At 39.5% G+C, this 26,554-nt stretch overlaps 1 protein-coding gene and 1 pseudogene across 5 annotated transcripts in view; both read left to right on the forward strand.

Annotated features, from left to right (window-relative positions):
* Slc12a6 (solute carrier family 12 member 6) overlaps positions 1-26,554 on the forward strand; it is a 180,320-nt gene that overhangs the window by 117,997 nt on the left and 35,769 nt on the right. For all 5 annotated transcript variants that reach the window (XM_045156375.1, XM_045156374.1, XM_045156376.1 and 2 more), the window contains 10 exons: positions 393-524; positions 2,142-2,288; positions 3,568-3,622; positions 4,453-4,583; positions 5,610-5,851; positions 8,524-8,738; positions 10,812-10,970; positions 11,151-11,249; positions 12,058-12,115; positions 18,630-18,804. In XM_045156375.1, the coding sequence (XP_045012310.1) occupies positions 393-524; positions 2,142-2,288; positions 3,568-3,622; positions 4,453-4,583; positions 5,610-5,851; positions 8,524-8,738; positions 10,812-10,970; positions 11,151-11,249; positions 12,058-12,115; positions 18,630-18,804 (1,413 nt within the window). The remainder of the gene's footprint in view (positions 1-392; positions 525-2,141; positions 2,289-3,567; positions 3,623-4,452; positions 4,584-5,609; positions 5,852-8,523; positions 8,739-10,811; positions 10,971-11,150; positions 11,250-12,057; positions 12,116-18,629; positions 18,805-26,554) is intronic.
* Positions 18,852-20,508, forward strand: LOC105945050 (annotated as a pseudogene).

Consider the following 26,554-nt stretch of genomic DNA (forward strand, 5'->3'; position numbering starts at 1 on the left):
TTTATGTTACTTTGCATAATGAAGAAGATCTATATGTCTTATCTATCACAACGTATATACTCTGATGGAGTGAGTTTGCCTAGAATGTTGAAAAAAAGCTTGTGAATTTGAGAATTACATGTATATGGCTTTGGACAATTATACAAACGCCACATTTTTTGATGTACTGTTTAAAGTAATGATACTTTCTCTCAGCTTCTTTCAAGCAAGAATCTGAAATGAGTATTTGGTTCAGTCACAGTTTTCTGTGAGTCTGTCCATGCTTGGTGCTATAAATAATAGTCATGAATATCAGCTACTGTACTCCACAAAGGGGGCAAATTGTCTCATTGACATATTTTTCTTATTTTCATTGTTCACAACTCATTTCTTCCACATATGTGGCTTTATAGGAAGAAATGGACACTAGACCAAAGGTGTCTTCTCTACTTAACCGCATGGCCAATTACACTAACCTGACACAAGGAGCAAAAGAACATGAGGAGGCAGAAAATATCACTGAAGGAAAAAAGAAGCCCACTAAGGTGAGGCCTCAGAACAACTGAGATAAGTAAATAGTCCCATATACGAAAAAGAAATAGACATTCATGGCATCTGTCTGTGTTGAATGACTGTTGATTGAATGTTTCATGCAATGCTGGCACTGTTCTGGGCATTGGTACACATAGAATGTACAGTGTTATAGCTGTCATGTGGGGAAACAGTCCTTAAGATGTCATAACACTGTTGATGTATTATCATATTGAGTGTCAATCAATATTTGAACAAAACTTTAAGGGTTAGGGGAATGAGACTTGAGAGAACTGGTTGGAAGGGGTTGCCATTTAGATAGGTCAAGCAGAGGAAGCCTTAGACATGTTAATATTTGAGCAGTGACCTAACTAAAGTGAGAAAGCTAGCCATGTGAGAAGACAGCATTACAGAGAGAGGGAGTAGCATGCCAACAGAAAAGTATCTGCACTCATCTCCTGATGCCATCTGATTATTGGGAAGTTTGGGTGGGTTTTTGTTTGGATTTTGAGGCAACATCTTGAGACATGGTACAGGCTACCCTCAAACTTGAAATCCTGCAGAATTACAGTCATTTACCATCATACTCAGAAAGTATTCTTTTTAAATACTACCTCTCATGAAAATGTAAGACAATACATATGTATAATTTAACATTATAGTTCAGATCTTTGAAAAGGAGCCACCTGACCCTCAGATTGGTTTATTTTTCCCATCTACTTCATTAACCAACTACTTCTGAAGAATTTATACCAAACTCTGAAGGATTTCCCTAAGTCATTATCTTGTTCTTAAATGAAAGAGAAATTTAAGAGCTTTGAGGAATATAATTTTTTTAATTTGTTTGTTTTTTGAGGTAGGGTCTCACTCTAACCCAGGCTGACCTGAAATTCACTATGTCATCTCAAGGTGGCCTCAAACTCACAGCGATCCTCCTACCTCTGCCTCCCAAGTCCTGGGATTAAAGGCGTGTGCTACTACACCAGGCTTTAGATTTTTTTTTTTTTTAACTTTGGAGCTACAGTCATTCTTATTGTGGCCCAATATCTAAATAAAACAAAAATATATAGGAACTTATGCAGAGTACAAATATATGGATCTAAGAATAATGAAAACATGGTGATGAGTTGCTAAGAGAGTTGTGACTTTGTATTTATTTTATTTAATTTATTTTTATTTATTTATTTATTTTGATTTTTCAAGGTAGGGTCTCATTCTAGCCCAGGCTGGCCTGGAATTCACTATGGAGTCTCAGGGTGGCCTTGAACTCATGGCAATCCTGCCTCTGCCTCCCAAGTGCTGGGATTATAAAGGTGTGTGCCACTATGCCTGGCTATATATGACTTTTAAAGATAGTGCTTAAATTTTGCTACCTTTACTATGAGAGTTATATGGTAGATAAAGAATCTTCTATGGGCTGGGCATAGTGGTGCATGCCTTTAATCTCAGCACTTGGGAGGCAGAGGTAGGAGGATCACCATGAGTTCAAGGCCATCCTGAGACTCCATAGTGAATTCCAGGTCAGCCTGAACTAGAGTGAAACCCTACCTTGGGCGGGGGGGGGGGGGGGGTCAGGGAGAATCTTCTATGGATAACTATAATTTTTCTTCTGTCTACATTTTTATTTCCAGAGCCCCCAAATGGGTACCTTTATGGGTGTCTACCTACCATGTCTACAGAATATTTTTGGAGTGATCCTCTTTCTACGCCTTACATGGGTGGTGGGCACAGCCGGAGTTCTTCAGGCTTTTGCAATTGTCCTTATCTGCTGCTGCTGTGTAAGTCCTGCATTGGCTCCTAGAGGCCACCTGCAGCGTTGCAGGTGCTTAAGAGTTTGTGCTTTTCATCTCTTGGGAATTATAACATACTTAAGACTCACGATTCCAACAGGCAGGATCATTCTGATGTTAAACTCTAAAGGATTCTTTTAAAAAATATTTTTATTTACTCATTTCCAGCAGAGAAACATAAGAAAGTAGAGTGGGTGCACCAGGGCCTCTAGCTACTTTAAACAAACACTTTGTTCATCTGGTTGTAATGGGAATCAAACCCTGGTCATTAGGTTTTTCAGGCAGGTGTTTTAACTGCTGGGCCATCCTTCCAGCCCAAGATTGTTACTTGGTGCCTATCACTGTTTCCTATCAACTATGTAATGTTGTAGAGTTCTGGAAGATACCTACCTCCAAAGAATTTAGAATCCAAATCATTTGTGCTGGATTACACCAAAGTTATGAAAATGTCACATATTACTAAATTGTATAGAGAAGCAAGCTGATAGTGTTTTGGGGGTGAGATAAATCTAGCTTTCATATGGCTTTGCTTTCAAGTTTCCTTCTTTTTTTCCTAGAATTTCAATTTTTTTTCTCCCCTCTCCCCACACTGAGAACTTTCTGATATTCCTTTCATCTCAACTGCTCATTTTTATGTATCCTAGCCACATCTGTCACCTTTACTGGTTGCTGCTGTTCTCTTGTGCATTAGTCACCATTGTGCCCTACCTATATGTTCATATTTCTGCTCAGCTGCATACTGTGCAACACAGATTATCAGTAGACATAATCCATGTCATTATACTAGCTTAGTAGCACTACCTTTTCTTTGTTTCTTTTTTTCTAGTTGCTCAAATTTAAAACTTCAAGGCAGTATCTAGCTTCTTGGTTATAGTTCACAAGAAGTCAGCTACCAAGGCCAGTCTATTCTCTCTTTACCACTGCTGTGGTTTTAACTTCTACTGAGCTGCCATAGTTGCCTCCTAGCCAGTCACTGTCCTTCATGACTAGATAATGCTCTTAAAATACAGGTCTTGTGTGCTCAGTGGTTCTCTTTCTTATTGTGTGTTGTTCTTAGTATTGTAGGTTATTCTGCAATTGGGTTCTAACCTATTTTCTAAGTTATTTCCTTAGCTACTCCTTTGGAGTATATATACCACAATTCCCTCTGTAAAATGTGCAAGTAGGCAGAATAAAATATTTAGTAAATTCTCTGAAGTCCATAAGTAGGAATGTAGTATTATCAACTCTTCCCAGTGATAATATTCTTATTTCTCTTGCTCTACAGACAATGTTGACTGCTATCTCCATGAGTGCCATTGCCACTAATGGAGTGGTGCCAGGTCAGTAGGCCAAGCTTGGGTTTTTAGCGATTGTCAATGATTAATCATTGCATTTTTATGCTGTAAACACAGAGATACAAACTTCCAAGGAAAATAATACTATTTAGTCTGTTGTTGTGTACTATACAGAGTCATTTTACAAGCCATAGAGAGTAATACTATTTAGCTTTAGGATGCTTTCTTTAAAATCTCTCTAATTTCAGCTACATCCTTTGCTTATTATGATATATTTTATTGGGATATCTCATGCCTATAGGAAACATCCTAACTTTTCCCCTAATGGTAGCAAAATATATTGCATCATGTAAAGTATTACTTGTGTATTATACAACAGATGTTTCTTCTGCTGGGTGTAGTGGCACACGTCTTTAATCCCAATACTTGGGAGGCAGAGGTAGGAGGATCACTGTGGGTTCAAGGCCACCCTGAAGAACCTGAACTAGAGTGACACTGTACCTCAAAAAAACAAAAAAAAAAAGTTTCTTCTTTTACTTCACACTTAACAAACCTAACAAACCTAATTTTTGTCACATTTGTTTTTTTGTTTGTTTGTTTGTTTGTTTTTCAAGGTAGGGTCTCACACTCTAGCCCAGGCTGACCTGGAATTCACTCAATATTCTTAGGGTGACCTCAAACTCATGGCAATCCTACCTTTGGCTCCCGAGGGCTGGGATTAAAGGCGTGTACCACCACTCCTGGCTACATTTGGGGTTTTTTAAAACCTAAAACATTTATCCTTCATACATATGCTTGCTATTCTTATTTATGACTTATTTACATTCCTCTTGCTAATATACTCTCTGTATCCTATTCACCCTATTGTTTTGTAGCTGGGGGCTCATACTTCATGATTTCTCGGGCCCTGGGCCCAGAGTTTGGCGGGGCTGTTGGCCTCTGCTTTTATCTTGGTACCACATTTGCAGCAGCCATGTATATTCTTGGTGCCATTGAAATTTTTCTGGTAAGTATTGACTTAATTGTGGTCTACAGTATAGAAGAGATTTGAGTTTGTTTTGTTCTTTGATATCAAAGCTTCTGAGAAATCAGGTATGGGACTCACTCAGGTGATCAAGTGTGGTTACTACACTCTCACCGGATATCAGAGGCAAAAAGGTTGTGTGTTCTGTGCAGACCTACCCTTTCCCTTCCACTCCAGTCACCCCCACCGTACTCTACCACCTCAACAAAGAAGTTAACATCTGAGGAGGAGAGGCTTGTGCCGATAAAGTAAAATAAAGCCTATTCTTTTTCTTTGTTTTGGTGTTTTGAGGGGGGGTTTCATTCTAACCCAGGCTGATCTGGAATTCACTATGTAGTCTCAGGCTGGCCTTGAACACTCAGAAATCTTCCTCCCTCTGCCTTGCACCACCATGCCCGACAAGTCTATTCTTTTTGATGTATTTATTCTAATGAGAGCAAGTCTTTTTCATTTCTCTCCTTACTGGGATATAGATCTGTACATATATCTATCACCCATCTATTATCTACCTGTGTATATAACTGTTTAATGATAGAAAAGCAGAGCTCACTGGGCATGGTGGCACACACCTTTAATCCCAGCACTTGGGAAGCAGAGGTAAGAGGATCACCATGAGTTTGAGGCCACCCTGAAACTACATCGTGAATTCCAGCTCAGCCTGAACTACAGCAAGACCCTATCTTGAAAACAAAAACAAACAAGAGTAGAATTCAAAATAATTATAATTCTTAAATATGCATATATGTATATGTACATATCTATATTTAAATAAAATAATTATTTCTTTTTTCTTATTTTGAAACATATTTATTCAAAATAGCAAATAGAAAAAAAAATTCATGACATTACATTTTTGTAGGCATTCTAGATCCAAATAAAAATTAGTTTAATTCTCTAGTCATTTGCTGTTTCATCTTTGCTTTCCATTAAGAAAGCAAATATAAACTATTACAGCTCTTTGCCTTGGTTATTTTGAAATGAACTCATTTTATACTTTTTGCCTAACAGGTGTATATTGTCCCCCGAGCTGCCATCTTTCGCAGTGATGATGCACTCAAGGAATCAGCAGCCATGCTAAATAACATGCGTGTTTATGGCACAGCCTTCTTGGTCCTCATGGTCTTGGTGGTATTCATTGGCGTACGCTATGTGAATAAATTTGCCTCACTTTTCCTGGCCTGTGTTATTGTGTCCATCTTGGCCATCTACGCTGGTGCCATCAAGTCTTCTTTTGCCCCACCACACTTCCCGTACGTGGCTGTCTTTTAGTCTACTCCTCCTTGGGTACTCAATGAAAATTATCTGGTAGTGTAATAATTTCTGTCAGAAATTGATGGTATCTTTGTATTATTTCCCTGTTGGCCCAGTTAACTGACAGGAAGCCTCCCAGCAAACTGTTCTTTTGATCCTCTTCCTCTCTATCTCAAGCATACAATGAGCAGCTGTAATCAGTCTTTCAGGTATGAGATGGTTTTCCCCATTCTGACGTTGCTTATGTCAACCACCTATGAAGAACTTTACAGCACAGTCATTACTAGCAATTTTAAAAAGAAATTATCTGCAAGCAGACAGAGAGGGAGAGAGAGAGAGAGAGAATGAGAATAAATGGCCATGCCAGGGCTCTTGCCACTGCAAACAAATTCCAAATATATCCACAACTTTGTGCATTTGGCTTGACGTGGGGGTACTGGGGAATTGAACCTAGGTCATCAGGCTTTGCAAGTTAGTACCACTGAGCCACCTCTCGCCAGCAACTTTATATGTTCTTTAATTGTATTGTTTTTATATGTGAAAAGTCAACCAAATCAAAAGAATTCTAAACTTTCACCAAAATTATTTAATTAGTTAAAAATTTCTGTTTCAGTACCATAGGTGCTAAGACTATTTAGTCATTAAATAAGGAGAAATTAATGTGTCATTTTCATGTATCTATATGCCATTAGCAGTGCAGAAGTTAAATAATGGATTTGTGCACATCCTTCCCTCATAGGCTTGCCCGTTTCCCCTTTGTGACACAAAGATTAGCTAGCACTGAATTATTTGTAATTGTATTTCAAAGATTGTCTTTGAAATGTTACCTGGGTCATCTGGGTTTCAAACTCATCAGTACTATGTTAGTTTAACCAAAACCAGAAAACAGAAAATTGACTTTTCTTTCCATGATGTACAGGTCCAGTGAGGTTTAATGACTTGCCCTGAATTAATTAATGGCAGAGCAAGCACATGAACTTTGTAATTTCCTCACTCCTATCCATGCTATATATTGTTAGTAATAAATGCCATCATAAGATCTCAGTTTGCTTATCTAGAGCTTGTAAAATAGCAAAAAATTCTTCTGACAGTCAAAGTTTTAAAAGCACCATTTGGGCTGTATCTCAACTTGGGAAATTCCATTTTGTTTCAGGTTCTCCTTTGGGGCTTTTGTTTGGGAAAAATCATAATATAAAATAAGGCAGAAATATTGAGAGATACATGACACGGAATTGGGATTTGTTCAGAGTTGTTGAAGCTAAGTAATAGGTGCATGATCCACTATGTATATATGAAATAATTTTACAGATTTTAAAACATGCTTTGTTCTGCCTTAGAAGTATTTTAGCTAAAAGTGTATTACTCTCTTGTTCCTACTTATGTCTCTTGATAGATGGAAAAACAATTCTGCAGCTAATATTTCTGCTGTCCTTAGCTACCCTCATTGCCACTGGGTTTAGGCTTAAGTTCAAAATCAGTTTTCTCTTGGGCAGTAGAAGGATGGACTTTCTAATTCTTGTGAAGCTATCTTCCTTACAATAGTAGCCTTAGGGTTTAGCATAACATTTCTAAGGGGGTGTTATGAATATAAAGCTCTCCATCCCTCCTTTTTCTCACTCTCTTTTTTCTCCCTCCCTTTCTTTTTTTATAACCTTTTAAAAAAAATTTTATTTACTTGAAGGGGGAGAGAGGGGAAAGAGAGAGATGGAAAGAGAATGGGCATTCCAGGTCCTCTAGCCACTGCAAATGAACTCCAGTCACATGTGCCACCATGTGCATATGGTCACTGGAGAACCAAACTTGGGTCCATAGGCTTGGCAGGCAAGCGCTTTAAACACTAAGCAATCTCTCCAGCCCCCCCTTTCTTTTTTGGTCTAGAGATGAAAAAATAGGGGTATTAGAGCATTTTTTTAAATAGAAGAATGAAAGGACTCAATGATTCTTTTATTTTAATTTATTTTTATTAGTTATGGACATACTTAGTACGTAAACAACACATGTTTGTACCATCCTTTCCCTCATTCCTGCCTCTTCCCAAAGGGGCCCTCCTTGTTGGGGATGCAGGTCATCCCCATAGGGATTGTGGGTCTTATATTGTGGGTGCAGCATTCCATCCATGATGGGGTAGAGGCAATGCCTCTGTACATAATGTCCCAAGTTGTGATACTGACAACCTTTCCACCCCCTTTTCCACAAAATGCCCTGAGCCACGTTGGGTGCATTTTAAGTCTGGCTAGGTGATGGGCTCTTAGGAGCTTCTGGTCTCTGGTTTGGTAGGTGTTGGGTGTCCTCAGTGTCTATCGGCTTCACTCAAGGATTCTCTCTGAACTAAAAATTGATGGGTAACCTAGTACTTTTTGGAAAAAGAGCATAGTTTGTTCCAGTAGTTCTTGTGTTTGAATTCTGTCATTTACATCTACCATATGTAAGATACTGGGCAGAATAATGAACCTCCCTCTATCTACAGGATATACATTTAATACATTGTGAGATTATTGCAAGGATTACATTGGCAGAAAAAAGAACTCACAATTCACGGTGCTGGTCAATAATTAATTTCCTTCCTACTTGTGGCAGTAGAAGCTCTTTAAAATGAGGACTTTTTTTCTCTTTACTACCTTTGTTTTCTTTGCTTGATCTTTCTCTTTGTTCCCTGTTTGTTTTCACTTAGGGTCTGCATGCTAGGTAACCGTACCCTTTCATCAAGACACATTGACATTTGCTCTAAGACCAAGGAAATTAACAACATGACAGTACCATCAAAGTTATGGGGCTTCTTCTGTAACTCAAGTCAGTTTTCTAATGCCACCTGTGATGAATACTTTGTTCAAAATAATGTCACTTCTATCCAAGGCATCCCTGGATTGGCTAGTGGTATCATAACAGGTAAGTTAGGAGGTTAATAGTCTTTTATTATTCTCTGAGGAAAATGGGTGTTCTCATTTTTGATTCTTTTTTGTAGTAGTGTTATGGATTGAACCTAGGACCTTGTGTCTGTAAGATATATGCTCTACTAATAAGCTATAGACCAGCCCCAGTGCCTGGGATTGTTGTGTCATCCATGACATGGAATCTTTTCCTTTGCTCAGCTTTTAATTCCATATTTCTATGTCCTTTTTTTTTTTTTTTAACCCAGGTCTCCAATTGTTTCCCAAGGCTGATCTCAAACTCACCATGAATCGCAGGCTGACTTCAGACTTCAGTCCTTACCTCAGCCTCTTGAATGTTTTGATTATAGGCATTCATTGCCATGCCCACATACTTCTGCTTTTCTGTCCTTGTTTTAGGGCTCCTTTGAAGATTGAAATATATCTACTTTTGAGAAAAGAGCTGAGAAAATAGCTATAAGAAGATATAAGTGTGTGTATGTGTCTCTGACTGACTGTCTTCCTTGAGGCAAAGTCTTCTAATGTTGTTCAGGCTTGCCTCAGACTCCTGGGTTCAAGCAGTCTTTCTGTTCTGGCCTAGAACTATAGGCATTTGCTACCATACCTTGCTCTCTGTATTCATGAGTATTCTTATTACAATGATAGCTAAAATAGTATTTTTTAAAATATTTTTTATTTTTTTGAGAGGGAGAAAGAGGAAGATGATGATGAGAGAGAGAGAGAGAGAGAGAGAGAGAGAGAGAATGGGTGTGTCTGAGCCTCTAGTTACTTCAGATGAACTCCAGATGCATGTCTGGCTTACATGGGTACTGGGGAATCCAACCTGGGTCCTTAGGCTTTGCAGGCAAGTGCTCTAATCACTAAGCCATCTCTCCAGCCCCTAAGATAGTATTTTAACATCACTGCAAACACACATGTATTTTCCTAGCTCAATTAAATTTCTAAAACTCTTTCCTTAAGTAACATCTAGCTTACATGTTTAATCCTCAGATTTCTTTGCACATTAAAAAAGTTTACACTAAGGTGTTAGAAACAGTATTGGTAATGAATAACAGACTTTAAGGGAACATTTGGTTTTAGTCTGCTTAACGCTTATTAATTTGTATTAGAAAAGTTAACCATATTTTTTTATACCAAAGCACTTTGTCAAATTACATCTCAGCCAGTGAGAAATGGCATTTTGTTTTTGTGTTTTATTGTTCTATACATTAATGTGTATATATGGCCATATTAAAGAAACAAATAGCATTTTAAACCTTGTTATAAGGGGCTGGGAAGGGTTAATGCAATGGTACAGCACTTGCCTAACATGTTCAAGGCTCTAGATTCAATCCATAGCAAAAAACAAATAAATATAAAAACTAAGCCAGGCTTAGTGGTGCACATTTATAATCAAAAAATTAATATAAAATAAAAACTGGGTTGGAGAGATGGTTTAGTGGCTAAGGTGCTTGCCTGCAAACCATAAGGACCTGAGTTCAGTGCCCTAGTACCAGTGTAAAGCCAGACACACAAAGTGATAACGTGCATATGGAATTCCTTTGCAGTGGCTAGAGGCCCTGGCACACCTATTCTCTTCCTCCCCCAAAACCCCACCCCTTTCTCTTTGCTTACAAATAAGATTTTTTTAAACTTTAAACACTAAATAAAAATAAAAACTAATTCAGGTGCCGTGGTGCACACCTATAATCCTAGTACTTGGGAGGCTAAGGTAGGAGGATTGTTGTGAGTTCAAGGCCAGCCTTGGTTACATAGTGAGTTCAAAGTCAGTCTGGGCTAATATGAGACATTGCCTCAAAACAATAATAACTATAGGAAACCAGGCATGGTGGTGCACACCTTTAATCTCAGCACTGAGGAGGCATAGATAGGAGGATTGCCATGAGTTCAAGGCCACTCTGAGACTACATAGTGGATTCCAGGTCAGCCTGGACTTGAGCAAGACCATACCTCGAAAACAAACAATAACAAAACTATAGGAACCTCTGAATGGGTAGGTAGGTAGTCATGTAATTAATTGCTTTCATATTGCTGCTTTTTATATTTCCTTCCCTTCACTTCCACCTTGTAGAAAACCTTTGGAGTAATTATTTACCAAAGGGAGAGATTATTGAAAAGCCCTCAGCCAAATCATCTGATGTCTTGGGCAGCTTAAACCATGAATATGTGCTTGTTGACATCACCACCTCTTTCACTCTCCTGGTGGGCATCTTCTTTCCATCTGTCACAGGTAAGGAGATGGGCTATGTCTATGTTAGAAGCATCAAACACAGTGAGTGATTTTGCTCAAGCAATAGAATTTTTTCTCAGCCTTCCAGCTTTGCCTCTTGCTTTCAATATCAATATAAAATAAGCATTAATGTGTTAGAACTCAAGACATTAACTTGGTTTTCCTTTCAACCCTTCAAAGGTATCATGGCTGGATCAAACCGATCTGGAGATCTGAAAGATGCTCAGAAGTCGATTCCGATTGGAACCATCCTTGCTATCTTGACGACATCCTTTGTCTGTATCCTTTTCATGGATCCAGCTTGAATCTTAGTCATGGGAGCATCCAGTAGACCGTAAATGAACAGTATTTTTAAAGTTTATTCATGTGTATGTGTGTGGTTTATACACATGTGCGTGCAGATGTGGACACCCCTTGTGCAGAGACCAGGGAGGACCTCAGGTATTCTCTATAGTTCTTCCACTTTATTTCCCTGACACAGTCTCAGAACCTGGAGCTTGCTGTTTTTAGGTTAAGCAGACTGACCAGCCAAACCCCAGTGATCCTCCTGCCTCTGTCTCCACCTCCCTCACTACTGGGGTTACAGGCATGCACAACTATGCCCAGCTTTTTACTTTTTTTTTTTTTTTTGCTTTTGTTTTTTGAGGTAGGGCCTCACTCTAGCCCAGGCTGACCTGGAATTCACTATGGAGTCTCAGGGTGGCCTCAAACTCATGGCGATCCTCTTACCTCTGCCTCCCATTTGCTGGGATTAAATGCATGTGCCACCATGCCCAGCTCAGCTTTTTACTTTTTTATTACAGGGTTCTGGGGATCAAACTGAGATCCTCATGCTTAGACAGCAAGTACTCCAATCCACCATCACCCCAACTCCATGATCAGTATTTTTATCTAAATAATAATAATATCCTTTCTTACCAAACTTCTTACCAAATAATTTGCCTACCTTATATACATAATTCAAGAAATAATTAGATAAGATTAGTGAATTTCACAATTCATTTTACTGAAACTAGAATTATCCTGAGTGTGTACTTTCAACTTAATGTCAGGCAGTCATGACAGTTTCCTTGACTCAGTGTGATAGATTTAAGCAGTGTTGTCCTTTTTGGTGCATGTATTGAAGGAGTTGTTCTCAGAGACAAGTAAGTAGTTAATTATTTTATAATAGTTATGAGTCTTTCTTCCATGACATCTGATTACATAGCATAGCTCCAAGACAGTTATCATAAAAAAAGCCATATCAACCATGACTAATAAAATAGACAACATGTTCTGGGCTGATGGTGTAGCTCAATGGTAGAGTGCTTGTATAGCACATGCAGGGCCCTAAGGTTAATCCTAGCAGTGGACAAAAGCAAAGTAAAAGAGATTAAAATACAAGTGTGCAATTTCAAACAAGTTAGTAAATAATAAGGGCTAATATGCTGTTATAAATTTAGGAGATGCTTTTTGTATAGCTCTTCAAAAAAAAAAACAGTAAATTTGTCTGAATATGTACATATAAAACCAAAAATAAAGAGAGGCAAAAAAATAAAAACTTAGAAGACTTTCTAGTATTCCCTCTGAGAGAAAAATTATTTAATTCTGGTTGGCATTTGAAATTTTTTTAAAGCCCCAAGCTTTCTTTATTTCTTTCCTGAAGGTTACCAAGAGCTCACTTATCCTTTTTTCTCAAAGATTTTTTTAAATTATGTTTATTTATTTACTTGAGAGCAACAGACAGAGAAAGAGGCAGAGAGAGAGAGAGGGCCTCCAGCCACTGCAAATGAACTCCAGGTGTGTACACCCCATTGTGCATCTGGCTAACATGGGTCTTGGGGAATCGAGCCTTGAACTGGGGTCCTTAGGCTTCACAGGCAAGTGCTTAACCACTAAGCCATCTCTCCAGCCCTTCTCTCAAAAATTTTTAACAAGATATTTGTGGACTTATCTTTCCTGAAATCCTGCTAATTCTCTACACTTTACCCATCTGGGTTATTAGCCTTACCTTTACCACCTCTCAAGATAGAAATCTTGGTGTCAGGCTGGAGAGATGACTTAGTGGTTAAAGGCATTTGCTTGCAAAGCCTAATGACCAGGGTCCAATTCCCCAGCATCCATGTAAAGCCAGATGCACAAAGTAGCACATTCATCTTACAGTACCAAGAGACCCTGGTGTTCCATTCTCATTCATTCTGTCTTTCTGCTTGCAAATAAATACACACACACACACACACACACACACACACACATATATTTAAATCCTGGTGTCAGCCAGGCATGGTGGCACATGCCTTTGATTCCAGCATTCGGGAGGCAGAGGTAGGAGGGTTGCTGTGAGTTTGAGGCCAGACTGGAACTAAAGAATGAGTTCCAGGTCACCTGGGCTACAGTGAGATCCTACCTCGAAAACAAACAAACAAAATCCTGGTATCAGGGCTGGAGAAATGGTTCAGCAGTTAAGGCATTTGCATGCAAAGCCTAACAGCCCAGATTCAATTGCCCACTACCCACCCATATAAAGCCAGATACACAAATTTGCATATGCATCTAGAGTTTGTTTGCAATTACTAGAGGCCCTGGTGCACCCATACTCTTTACTTACAAATAAATAATTTTTTTAATCCTTGTGTCATCCTAGACATTCTCCCATACAGCAATAAAAATAGGTGAAACATACATATGTATAAATTTTGCAATGATGAGTAAAAGAAATCAACACAAAAATGCATATACTGTTTATATTGTGCTTAATAGAATATTAACATCACCCATAATCTCTCTTATACCTACTCCCAAACTCTGGCACTATTTGGATTTTTCATACTATACAGTTTTTAAATTTATTAATTAATTAATTTATTTATTGGTTGTTTTGTGGCCTTTTTTTTTCAAGGCAGGGTCTCACTCTATCCCAAACTGATAGACCTTTTTAAAACATATTTTATTTTTATTTATTTATTTGACAGAGAGAGCGGGAGGAAAAGAGAGAGAGAGAAATTGGGTGCTCTAGGGCCTCCAGCCACTGCAAACAAACTCTAGAGGCATGCACCCCCTTGTGCATCCCTGCTTACGTGGGTCCTAGGGAATCAAACCTGGGTCTTTTGGCTTTGCAGGCAAATGCCTTAACTGCTAAACCAGCCCTCCAGCCCCTGATAGACTTTTTGACCTCAAATTCACTGTAGTTCTACCTCAGCTTCCTGAGTGTTGGGACTAAAGGTGTGTACCATCATGCCTGACACTTTTATTTGTTTAAAAACTTTATGTAAATAATACACATTAGTGATTTTTATTTTTATTTATTTTTGTTTTGTTTTTCGAGGGTAGGGTCTTGCTCTAGCCCAGGCTGACCTGGAACTCACTCTGTAGTCCCAGACTGGCCTCAAACTCACAGCTGTTTTCCTACCTCTCTTTACTGAGTGCTGGGATTACAGGTGTGTACCACCATTCCTGGCCATTAGTGATTTTTAATTGTTTTACCATAGTGATTTCTTTTTTATGCAATTGTTCCCTCTTAGAAATCTGCCGTAAGAGGAAAATAAAATCTGATGTGTCAATATGGTATACACAAAAATACTAATTACAATATTTTGTATACTAGAATATCAGTAGTAGAATAATGGATGATTTTTATTGCGAACTTTATTATATGAACCTATTGCATTTTTCTTCTATTCCCATTGGGTTATGCTCTTATGATCCCTATTCCTCCACTCCCATTCCACTGAGGGCCCCTCTGCAGTGGAGCTATTGGTATTCACTGTGGAGGTCATGAATACACCAGACAGAGATAATGGATAATTTTTAAAACATAGTAAATATCTGAAAATATGCAAAATATTAAGGTCATGTATTTTCTTCCTGCTTTTTTTTTTAATCTCTCTGTACTTTTCAAAATTTACCCCAAAAGCAAATATTTTGTCAGTCTGAAGGGGAAAGCTGTAAGTGAAGCTTAGCTTGTTTTATAGCCCTGTTGGTTCCTTATAAAAAATTTTAAGTGTGTGTGTGTGTGTGTGTGTGTGTGTGTGTATGAGCGTATATATGTGTATTGGAATGCCAAAGGCTTTTACCACTTTAAAATTTTTTTTTTATTAACAGCTTCCATGATTATAAAAAATACCCCATGGTGATACCCTCCCTCCCCCCACTTAATCCTTTGAAACTCCACTGTCCATCATAACCCCTCCCCATCTCAATCAGTCTCTTTTACTTTTGCTGTCATGATCTTTTCCTCCTATTATGATGGTCTTGTGTAGGTAGTGTCAGGCACTATGAGGTCATGGATTTCCAGACCATTTTCTTTCTGGAGGGAGCACGTTGTAAGGAGTCCTACCCTTCCTTTGGCTCTTGCATTCTTTCCTCCACCTCTTCCACATTAGACCCTGAGCCTTGGAAGGTGTGATCGAGATGTTACTCAGTACTCCAGTCACTTCTTTCCAGCACTGTGATACCTTCTGAGTCATCCCAAGGTCACTGCCATCTGAAAAGAGAAGATTCTCTACCCAAAGTGAGAGTAGCGTTAATATAAGGGTATGAATATTAAGAGAAGTGCTTACTGGGCAGTTTGATAAGCATAGTATATACATTTTTCCAGACATCAGCAGATGTTACACCCCGAGGGCTGATGACTACCCCTGTTTTAAGTTTTCAGTATCAGGGATGTATTTCCCCTCATGGAGTGGGCCTCCAGTCCATTTGGAGGATAGTTGGTTTCCACCATAACAGATGTGCCACTATTGCATCAGTTGGCTCATTTGGGCTGGCTGGCCAATTACAAGGCTTGCAGTGTCCACTGTTGAGTATCTTCACTGGTGGTATCTCTCTCTCCCATTGATCTACACATAGAATGGCTTCTTCCAGCTTTCTGTCAGCTGGTCTACATGGAGGAGGTTATCAGCTCAGTTCCAGCAGGATTTCTCAGTGGCCTTGCAGCCCAAGTATGTGGAATCTTCAGCAATAGGGTCTTACCATTGATTCCTGGTGGGAAACCAAGGGCCTTGGCAATGACCTGTAATGTTTTGGGGCCATCAGGGACCTCCCTGGCTAACAACTCACTGTAGGTATCCCATCCCTAGCACTGAAAATTCTCTAACAACGATCTATGGCTCCTGAGTGTTCCATTGTCTGGAACCGGAGGATTCCATATGATTTATTTGCATACTCTTAGATTTTGATTAGGGGAGTAGCCCTCCCTCCACCTTTCATTTACTCAGTCTCTTCCCCTGACCTCACTTTGGGCCTTTTCACCCCCGTTAATCTATTCTTCTACTTACATATGTACAATACCAACCTATTAATTACTCTCCTCCCTTTGTTTCTCTTTCCTTTGTATCTCCTTTTTAACTTACTGTCCTCTGCTATTGAGTTTTTTCCTTCTCACACAGAAGCCCAATTATCTGACTTATACCACTTTTCATATCTGGCTTGACATGGTTGCTGGACATTGGACCCTGGGCCAGAAGGCTTTGCAAACAAGCACCTTTAACCACTGAGCAATCTACCCCAGCCCTATTTTTTCTTAAAAAATTTTTAGAGCCAGGCATGGTGGTACATGCTTTAATCCCAGCACTTGAGAGGCAGAGATAGGAAGATCACCATGAGTTCCAGGCCATGTCCTGAGACTACATAGTGAAGTCCAGATCAGCCTGGGTTAGGGTGAGACCCTACCTTGAAAAATCAAAAAAAAAAAAAATTATTTATTTATTTAAGAGAGGAAGAGAGAGAGAGAGGCAGGTAGAATGGGCATGTCAGAGCCTCCAGATGCATATGCCACTTTGATGTGGGTACTGGGGAATCAAACCTGAGTCCTTAGACTTTGCAGGCAAGCCCTTAACTGCTAAGGCATCTCTCCAGTCCATTTTTTTCTTTTTAAAAAATATTTTGTTGGGGCTGGAGAGATGGCTTAGCAGTTAAGCGCTTGCATGTGAAGCCTAAGGACTCCGGTTCGAGGCTCAATTCCCCAGGACCCACGTTAGTCAGATGCACAAGGGGGCACACACGTCTGGAGTTCATTTGCAGTGGCTGGAAGCCCTGGCATGCCCATTCTCTCTCTTTCTCACTCTCTTTCTCTCTCACCTCTCTGTCTGTCACTCTCAAATAAATAAAAATAAATAAATAAATAAACCAAAAAAAGTAAAAAATATTTTATTGGACCTCACAGTGCCTGATACTACCTATACAAGACCATCATAATAGGAGGTAAAAGATCATGACATCAAAATAAAAAGAGACTGATTGAAAGGGGGAGGGGATATGATGGAGAATGGAGTTTCAAAGGGGAAAGTAGGGGGAGCATTACCATGGGATATTGTTTACAATCATTGAAGTTGCTAATAAAAACTAAATTAATTATAAAAATGTTTTATTTGGGGTTGGAGAGATGGGTTAGTGGTTAAGTACTTGCCTGCAAAGCCAAAAGACCTTGGTTGGTTCCCCAGTACCCACATAAGCCAGATGTACAAGGTGGCACATGCATCTGGAGTTCTTTTGCAGTGACTGGAAGCCCTGGCGAACCCATTCTCTCTCTCCCTCTCTCTCTCTCCTTCTCTCTTTTCCTCTCTCAAATAAATAAATAATTTTTTATTTATGTAAGATTGAAAGAGAATGGGCATACCAGGGCCTCTAGCCACTGAAAATGAACTCCAGAAGCATGTGCCACCTTGTACATTTGGTTTTACATGGGTACCAGGGAATCTAACCTGGGTCCTTAGGCTGTGGAGACAAGTGCCTTAACCACTGAGCAATCTCTCCAATGCTATTTTTTTCCTCAATTTTATTAACATTCTATTTTTTTTTCTTAATAAAGGTTATTAGTGTCTTTTTTTTCTTCTATTGTTGCTGGGAGTTGAACCCAAGCCCCATACATGTTAGGCAAATACTGCGCTCTAGATAATTGAGCCACATCCCAGACCTCAATGCGGTTTTGGATTTTTTTTTTATAAAAGATTTGTTTTGACGCGTTTTTGATACAGGACCTTTATAACCAAGGTTGGATTTGACTTCACAAAGCTCTGGTTAGCGCCAGACTCATCATCATCCTATCTCAGTCTTCTTAGGACTGGGATTACATGTGCTATAATACCCAGCTAATAAACGTCCTGTGGTCAAAACCATCTAACTTTCCTTTTTTATTTTTATCTTTTGATGTTCATGTCTACCTCAGTTTGATCCTATAAAAATTATAAACAGGGGCTGGAGAGATGGCTCAGCAATTAAGACAATTGCCTGCAAATCCTAATGACCTGGGTTTGATTACTCAGTACCCATGTAAAGCCAGATGCAGAAAGTGGTGCATGCATCTGGAGATCATTTGTGGTAGCTAGAAACCCTGCCATGCCCATTCTCCACCCCTCCTTGTGTATGTGCATGTGTTCCTGCTGCTTGCAGATAAATAAAAGTATTTTTAAGTATGTAAACAGAAAAAACTTAGTGAATGTCTGTCTGTTTTTTCTGTCTAAAGTTATTTTCAGGGCTGGAGAGATGACTCAGTGATTAAAGGTGCTTGCCTGCAAAGCCTATTGGCCCAGGTTCAGTTCCACACATACAAACAGGCATTCATTTGCAGTGGCAAAAGACCCTCCCCCCACCCACACACACATGTGCAAATAAGTAAATAAAAATTTGTAAAAATAAAGTTACTTGCACATTAAATTTCCCCACTGTTTATTTATTTTCCAGATTTGGGGATGCTGTGAAAGGTAACTTGGTGGTGGGCACCTTATCTTGGCCATCTCCATGGGTAATTGTTATTGGCTCCTTCTTTTCAACATGTGGGGCTGGACTTCAGAGCCTTACAGGTGCACCAAGACTGCTCCAGGCTATTGCCAAGGATAACATCATACCATTCCTGAGGGTGAGTGACTGTTCTTGTTCCTATGCTTTTCTTTCTGCCCTAGATTTATGAGAAACGTGGACATATTTGTGGGCTTGAGAATTACAAGGTCATAAATACAGAGATGTGGAGTTTCAGTTTATACATGATTGCTCAAAAAAAAAAAATCCATCTGTTCAGCTGGGCATGGTGGCACACACCTTTAATCCCAGTACTCAAGAGGTAGAAGTAGGAAGATTGCTTGGAGTTCGAGGACAGCCTGAAACTGTATACTGAATTCTAGGTCAGCCTAAGTCATATATATGATAGCTGTGAAGGCATTTTTGCTTATTTTTTTTTGAGGTAGGTTCTCACTCTAGCCCAAGCTGACCTGGAATTCACTATGTAATCTCAGGGTGGCCTCAAACTCATTGCGGTCCTACCTCTGCCTCCTGATTGCTGGGATTAAAGGCGTAGGCCACCACACCCAGCAGCTTTTTTTTTTTTTTTTTTTTTTTTAACTCAGTCACCCTCCTAAAAAAAGACATCAAAGAATAAGTCAACTTAACCAGGTGTGGTGGTGCATGCCTTTAATCCCAGCACTTGGAAGGCCAAGAAGTTTAAGGCACCTGCAAGAGAGACCTGCATGGAATGTCGGAAGACAGTCTATTCCATGGAATGGCTCTTGGCCAACCAGCAGGTGTTTCACATCAGCTGTTTTTGGTGCTCCTATTGCAACATTTAAAAACATAAACATCTTTACATGGAAGAATTTATTGCAAACCTCAATCAGCTCTCTTAAGTCTAAAGGCAACTATGATGAAGGCTTTGGACACAGACCACATAAGGAGCTATGGATGAACAAAACTGACAGTGAAGAGACTTTGGAGAGATCAGCACAGATTCCAAATGCAGGGGAAACCCCTCCGAACCAGGCATAGAAGATGCCCCCATTGCCAAGGTAGATGTGCTGACTGCAAGCATGGAAGGAAGCCAAGGCCTCCCCTCAGCAGGAGAAGGAAGACAAGCCCGCTGAGACCAAGAAGCTCAAGATTGCCTGACCACCTCTGAGTTCAGGAAGTGCCATAGAGGAAGGGATCAAAGTGTCCAAGCCCAAATGGCCTTCTGAGGATGGAAGCAGGAAGCCAAAGCTCCCAAGGCCATCGATCTGGATCTGAAGAAGGTGAGACAGTCATCTTCGCTGAAGGAGAGAAGCCGCCCATTCACTGTAGCAGCTTCGTTTCGAACCGCTTCTGTCAAGAGCCCCAAAGCTTTGTCCTCCCTCCCCCGCCCCAATCAGGAAAGGCTGGAACATGTCAGAGCAGAGTGAGAAGCTTGCAGGAGGGATAATAACAGAAAGGAAACAAATGGAAGCCACCAAGGTCTCTGGGAAGCATGAGAGTGTGGGCAAAACAGGCTGGCATAACAAGGAATCTAAAAGAGAGGAGGCAGGCAGGAGAAGTAGGGAAATGCATAATTTTGAATTGGAAAGTGAGAATCTCGTGGAAAATGGGACAAGCATAAATGAAGACGATAGCAACCTCTTCCAACAGCAGTTCCCCACTTGAACCCAAGTCTCCAAATTGGTCCAGCTTTGTGAATAACACATCCACTAAAGAATTCACTATGCAGAATCCAAGATCCCAGGATGTCGGGTTCTGGGATGAAGAAGTGGTCCAAGAGCTGTCTGTGGAAGAGCAGATAAAGCGAAACCAGTACTATGATGAGGATGAGGATGAAGAGTGACCAGTTGCAGACTTCCAGTTAAGATTGCAGCGTAGGTACCACGCCAAAGCAGCCTGGGGAGAAAAAGACCAAAAAAACTCAGCAAAATACACACTTTTACTAAAAAGTGAAGTGTATAGGAAATTGAAGCAGCAGCGGAGAAGTAGAAGAGATCCAGAGCATGCAGAGCCCGCACAGGCCGGCAAAAGTGGCCCCGGCAGCACCGGCAACCACGGTGGCAGTGGCACAGAGCCGCCAGACTCGGCTCCAGCCACAGGGAAAGCCAGGTGCAGGAAGCTTCCACTCACACCGCACTCTCCACAACTCAAGAAATGTGAAGAGAGAGCAGCAGTGAGCAACAGAGGAGCAGATCACAAGGTAGAAGAACACGTGGAACAGAGAGAGAACTAGAGCAGCTGTGGCTCCCTCCCCTCCCCCACCACCTGAGCCCAGCTCCAGCAAACAGAGCAACAGTCCAGGACCTGGCCATGCCAACTTGAGCCGACAGTGGGACCCAAGCAGGAGCAGAGTCCGACAGCAACATCAGCAACTCCGGCACCAGTAACAGCGGCCCCAGCAGCAGCAGACCCAGAAGTGGCAGCAACAGCAGACCCAGCAGCAGCAGCTTCAGTGGCAGCAGTGGCAGTGGACCCAGCAGCAGCTGCTTCAGCAGCAGCGTCTACAGACCCAGCAGAGGCAGCTTTAGCAGCAGCAGTTCCAGCAGCGGGTATGCTGATCTACAGGGCCACAGTTGCCAGGCTCGGTTTGCCCCGCAGGAAAACACAGTGCCCAGCTCCAGAAATCTGAACAGCAGCCTGACGACCCAGGCAGCAACTTGACTGAGACCAAAATCATCCAAGGTAACTGGGATTGCACCAGGGAAGAGTCTCACTTGGTCACAAGCTGACTTGGATCCCTCAACAGACCACAAATCTCAACCTCTTTGTTGATAGAGGATCTGGTTGTTATAATAACTACTCTTGCATACATACTTGGGGCTGTTTTTGATTGAATGTGTATAGTGTTTAGTTAATTTTTAGAATCTACCTGTATTTTATTCCACTCAGCCTGCTTGAATACTCCTATAGCAGGGAAACTCAACCCCTAAGAACATCTTTGTAGATACTCTGAGAGTCTTAAGAGCCACACCTAACACCTTAAGCTCCTACCCTGAAAATATATAACATCAAATCAATTGCTACAGCTAAGAACACCCAGCTAGCTAGAAAATCCAAGCACTCACTTAATCCAAGATGCAAAAATATATACATTATAACACAAGAAACACTAAAAAGCAAGACAATATAAATCCACCTAAAAGTATTAGTGCATCAGAAATGACCTCCAGTGACAACAAGTTAGAGGAAAAGCCTGAGAAAGATATCAAAAGAATGATTGTAACTATGTTCAAAGAAGTGAGAGAACAAATCAAAGGAGTCAAAGAAGAAATCAAAGAAGACGCAGGACACCAATTTAATGAAATAAAGAAGGCAATATAAGACATAAATAAGGAAATAGAAATAATAAAGAAAAACCAGTCAGAATTACTAGCAATGAAGAACACAGTTAATGAAATGAAAAACTCTGTAGAAAATCTCACCAGTAGAATGGATGAAGGAGAGATCAGAATATCTAAGCTAGAAGACCAGGTGGCAGATCTAATACAGTCCAACAAAGACATAAACAAACTTATAGAAAAGTATGAATGGGAATTTGAAGATATTCGGGACACTATGAAAAGATCAAATATAAGAATTCAGGGCATAGTAGAAGGAGAAGAATTCCACTCCAAAGGAATAGTAGGCATCTTCAACAAAATCATAGAAGAAAATTTCCCCCAAATTGGGAAAGAGGTGCCAATGCAGATACAGGAAGCCTTTACAACCCCAGCCAGACAAAACCTGGAAAGAACCTCTTCTCGCCATATTATAATCAAAATTGCAAACACACAAACCATAGAAAAAATACAGAAAGCAGTTAGAGAGAAAAATCAGGTTACCTACAACAGCAAGCCCATCAGGATTACAGCAGATTATTCAACACAAATTTTAAAAGCCAGAAGGGCTTGGAGTGATATATTCCAAGTTCTGAAAGATAACAACTGTCAACCAAGGTTACTTTATCCTGTAAAGCTATCCATTCAAATAGATGGAGAAATAAGAACATTCCATGACAAAAGCAGGTTAAAGAAGTATTTGAAGACAAAACCAGCTCTACAGAAAATATTTGATAGAATCCTCCATGCTGAAGAAAAGAAAAAGCACACATATAAGGAACCTAAAATAAACAAGCAATACTCAAATACTAGTTAACACAAGAGAGCACAGGTAGAACAGGAACCACAAAAAAAAAAAAAGAAATGGCAAACATAAATACACACCTTTCAATAATATCTCTTAATATCAACGGTCTCAATGCCCCAACGAAAAGCCATAGGTTTGCAGACTGGGTTGAAAACCAGGATCCTACAATTTGATGTCTCGAAGAAACTCACCTTTCTACAAAGGATAGACATTATCTTAGGGTGAAAGATTGGAAGACGGTGTTTCAAGCAAAAGGGCCTAGAAAACAAGCAGGGATTGCTATCCTAATATCTGACAAGGTACACTTCAGTCCAACGTTAGTCAAGAAAGATAAGGAAGGTCACTTTATATTGGTTAAGGGCACACTGCAACAGGAGGACATTACAATCCTAAACATATATGCACCTAACATGGGGGCTCCCAAATTCATCAAATAAACACTATTAGAACTAAGGTCACAGATAACACCAAACACAGTGTTGGTAGGTGACTTTAACATCCCACTCTCATCACTTGACAGGTCATCCCAGGAAAAAATAAACAGAGAGGCATCTGGACTAAATGAGGTCATAGAAAGAATGGACCTAACAGATATATACAGGACATTTCATCCAAATGCTGCAGAATATATATTCTTTTCAGCAGCACATGGAACATTCTCTAAAATAGACCGTATATTAGGACACAAAGCAAATCTTAACAAATTCAGGAAAATTGAAATAATTCCTTGCCTTCTATCTGACCACAATGGAATTAAACTACAAATCACTAGCAAGAAAGGCTATAAAGCATAAACAAAATCATGGAAACTGAACAATACACTACTAAGTGATGAATGGGTCAATGAACAAATCAAGAAGGAAATCAAAAAATTTATAGAGTCAAATGATAATGAAAACACAACATATCAAAATCTCTGTGACACAATGAAGGCAGTTCTAAGAGGTAAATGTATAGTCTTAAGTGCCTATATTAAGAAATTAGAAAGGTTGCAAGTAAACGACCGAATGCTTCACCTTAAAGCCTTGGAAAATGAAGAACAAGGCAAACCAAAAATCAGTAGACGGGTAGAAATAATAAAGATTAGGGCAGAAATTAATGAAATAGAAACAAAAAAAAAAACAATCCAAAGAATTAATGAAACAAAGAGTTGGTTCTTTGAAAGGATAAACAAGATTGATAAACCCTTAGCAAATCTGACCAAAAGAAAGAGAGAAGAGACACAAATTAATAAAATCAGAGATGACCAAGGTAACATCACAACAGATTCCAGAGAAATTCAAAAAATCATAGGGACATACTATAAAAGCATATACTCCACAAAGTATGAAAATCTGAAAGAAATGGATGATTTCCTTGATCTATATGACCTACCTAAATTAAATCAAAATGAGATTAATCACTTAGATAGACCTATATCAAACATGGAGATCCGAACAGTTATCAATAATCTCCCAACTAAAAAACGCCCAGGCCCAGATGGATTCGCTGGGGAATTTTACGAGACCTTTAAGGAAGAGCTAACACCATTGCTTCTTAAGCTTGTCCAGGAAATAGAAAAACAAGGAATTCTACCAAACTCCTTCTATGAGGCCAGCATCACCCTATAACAAAACCAGGCAAAGATAGAACAACAAAAGAAAATTACAGACCAATCTCTCTCATGAACATAGATGCAAAAATTCTCAACAAAATATTGGCAAACAGAATACAAGAGTACATCAAAAAGATCATTCACCCTGACCAAGTAGGCTTTATCCCAGAGATGCAGGGATGGTTCAATATACGCAAATCTATAAATATAATATATTATATAAATGGGTTGAAGGACAAAAATCACATGGTCATCTCATTGGACGCAGCGAAAGCATTTGACAAAATCCAACATCCCTTCATGATAAAAGTCCTACAGAGACTGGGAATAGGAGGAACATATCTCAGTATAATAAAAGCTATTTATGACAAGCCTACAGCCAACATATTACTAAATGGGGAAAAACTTGAAGCTTTTCCACTAAAATCAGGAACAAGACAAGGGTGTTCACTGTCCCCACTTTTATTTAATATAGTTTTGGAAATCTTAGCCATAGCAATAAGGCAAGACACATACATAAAAGGGATACAAATTGGAAAGGAAGAAATCAAGTTACCATTATTTGCAGATGACATGATTCTATACATAAAGGACCCTAAAGACTCTAGCAAACTGTTAGAGCTGATCAAAACCTACAGCATGTAGCAGGATACAAAATAAATACACAGAAATCAGTAGCCTTCATATATGCTAACAACAAACACACAGAGGATGACCTCAGAGAACCACTCCCATTCACAATTGCATCAAAAAAATAAAGTACCTTGGAATAAACCTAACCAAGGAAGTAAAGAATCTCTACAATGAGAACTTTAAAACACTCAAGCGAGAAATTGCAGAAGACACTAGAAAGTGGAGAAACATCCCTTGTTCCTGGATTGGAAGAATCAATATTGTGAAAATGGCAATCTTACCTAAAGCAATCTACAATTTAATGCAATCCCTATCAAAATTCTAAAGACATTCTTCATGGAAATAGAAAAAATAATCCAAAAATTCATTTGGAATCACAACAAACCTCGAATATCTAAAATAATACTGAGCAACAAAAATAAGGCTGGTGGTATCACCATACCTGATTTTAACCTATACTACAGAGCCATAGTAACAAAAACAGCGTGGTACTATCACAAAAACAGACATGCAGATCAGTAGAACAGAATAGAGGACCCAGATGTAAGCCCAAGTAGCTATAGCCACCTGATATTTGATAAAAATGCCAAAAATACTCATTAGAGAAACGACAGCCTCTTCAGCAAAAGGTGTTGGGAAAACTGGATATATATCTGCAGAAGGATGAAAATGGATTCTTCTCTCTCTCCATGCACAAGAATTAAGTCCAAATGGATTAAAGACCTTAACATCAGACCTGAAATTCTGAAACTGCTAGAGGAAAAAGTAAGGGAAACCCTTCAACATATTGGTCTAGGCAAAGACTTTATGAATACAACCACAATTGCTCAGGCAATAAAACCACAGATTAACCACTGGGACCTCATGAAATTACAAAGATTTTGCACTACAAAGGACACAGTGAAAAAAGCAAAGAGCCAACTTACAGAATGGGAAAAAATCTTCACCAGCTATATATCGGATAGAGGATTAATATCTAGGATATACAAAGAACTCAAAAAGTTAAATAATAAAGAATCAAACAAGCCAATCAGAAAATGGGCTATGGAGCTAAATAGAGCATTCTCAAAGGAAGAAATATGAATGACATATAAGCACCTGAAAAAATGTTCTACATCACTAGTCATCAGGGAAATGCAGATTAAAACTACATTGAGATTCCATCTCACTCCTGTCAGATTGGCTACCATCATGAAAACATGATCATAAATGTCTGCGGGGATGTGGAAAAACAGGAACCCTTCTACACTGCTGGTGGGAATGCAATCTAGTCCAGCCATTGTGGAAATCAGTGTGGAGGTTCCTAGAACAGCTAAAGTTTGATCTACCTTGTGACCCAGCTATAGAACTCCTAGGCATATATCCTAAGGACTCATCTCATTTCCTTAGAAGGACCTGCTCAACCATGTTTATTGTCACTCTATCTACAACAGCTGGGAAATGGAACCAGCCTAGATGTCCCTCAACTGATGAGTGGATAATGAAGATGTGGCACATTTATACAATGGAGTTCTACTCAGCGGTATAGAAAAATGAA

This window comes from Jaculus jaculus, chromosome 8 (genome assembly GCF_020740685.1).
Source record: "Jaculus jaculus isolate mJacJac1 chromosome 8, mJacJac1.mat.Y.cur, whole genome shotgun sequence".
NCBI classification, from domain to species: domain Eukaryota; kingdom Metazoa; phylum Chordata; class Mammalia; order Rodentia; family Dipodidae; genus Jaculus; species Jaculus jaculus.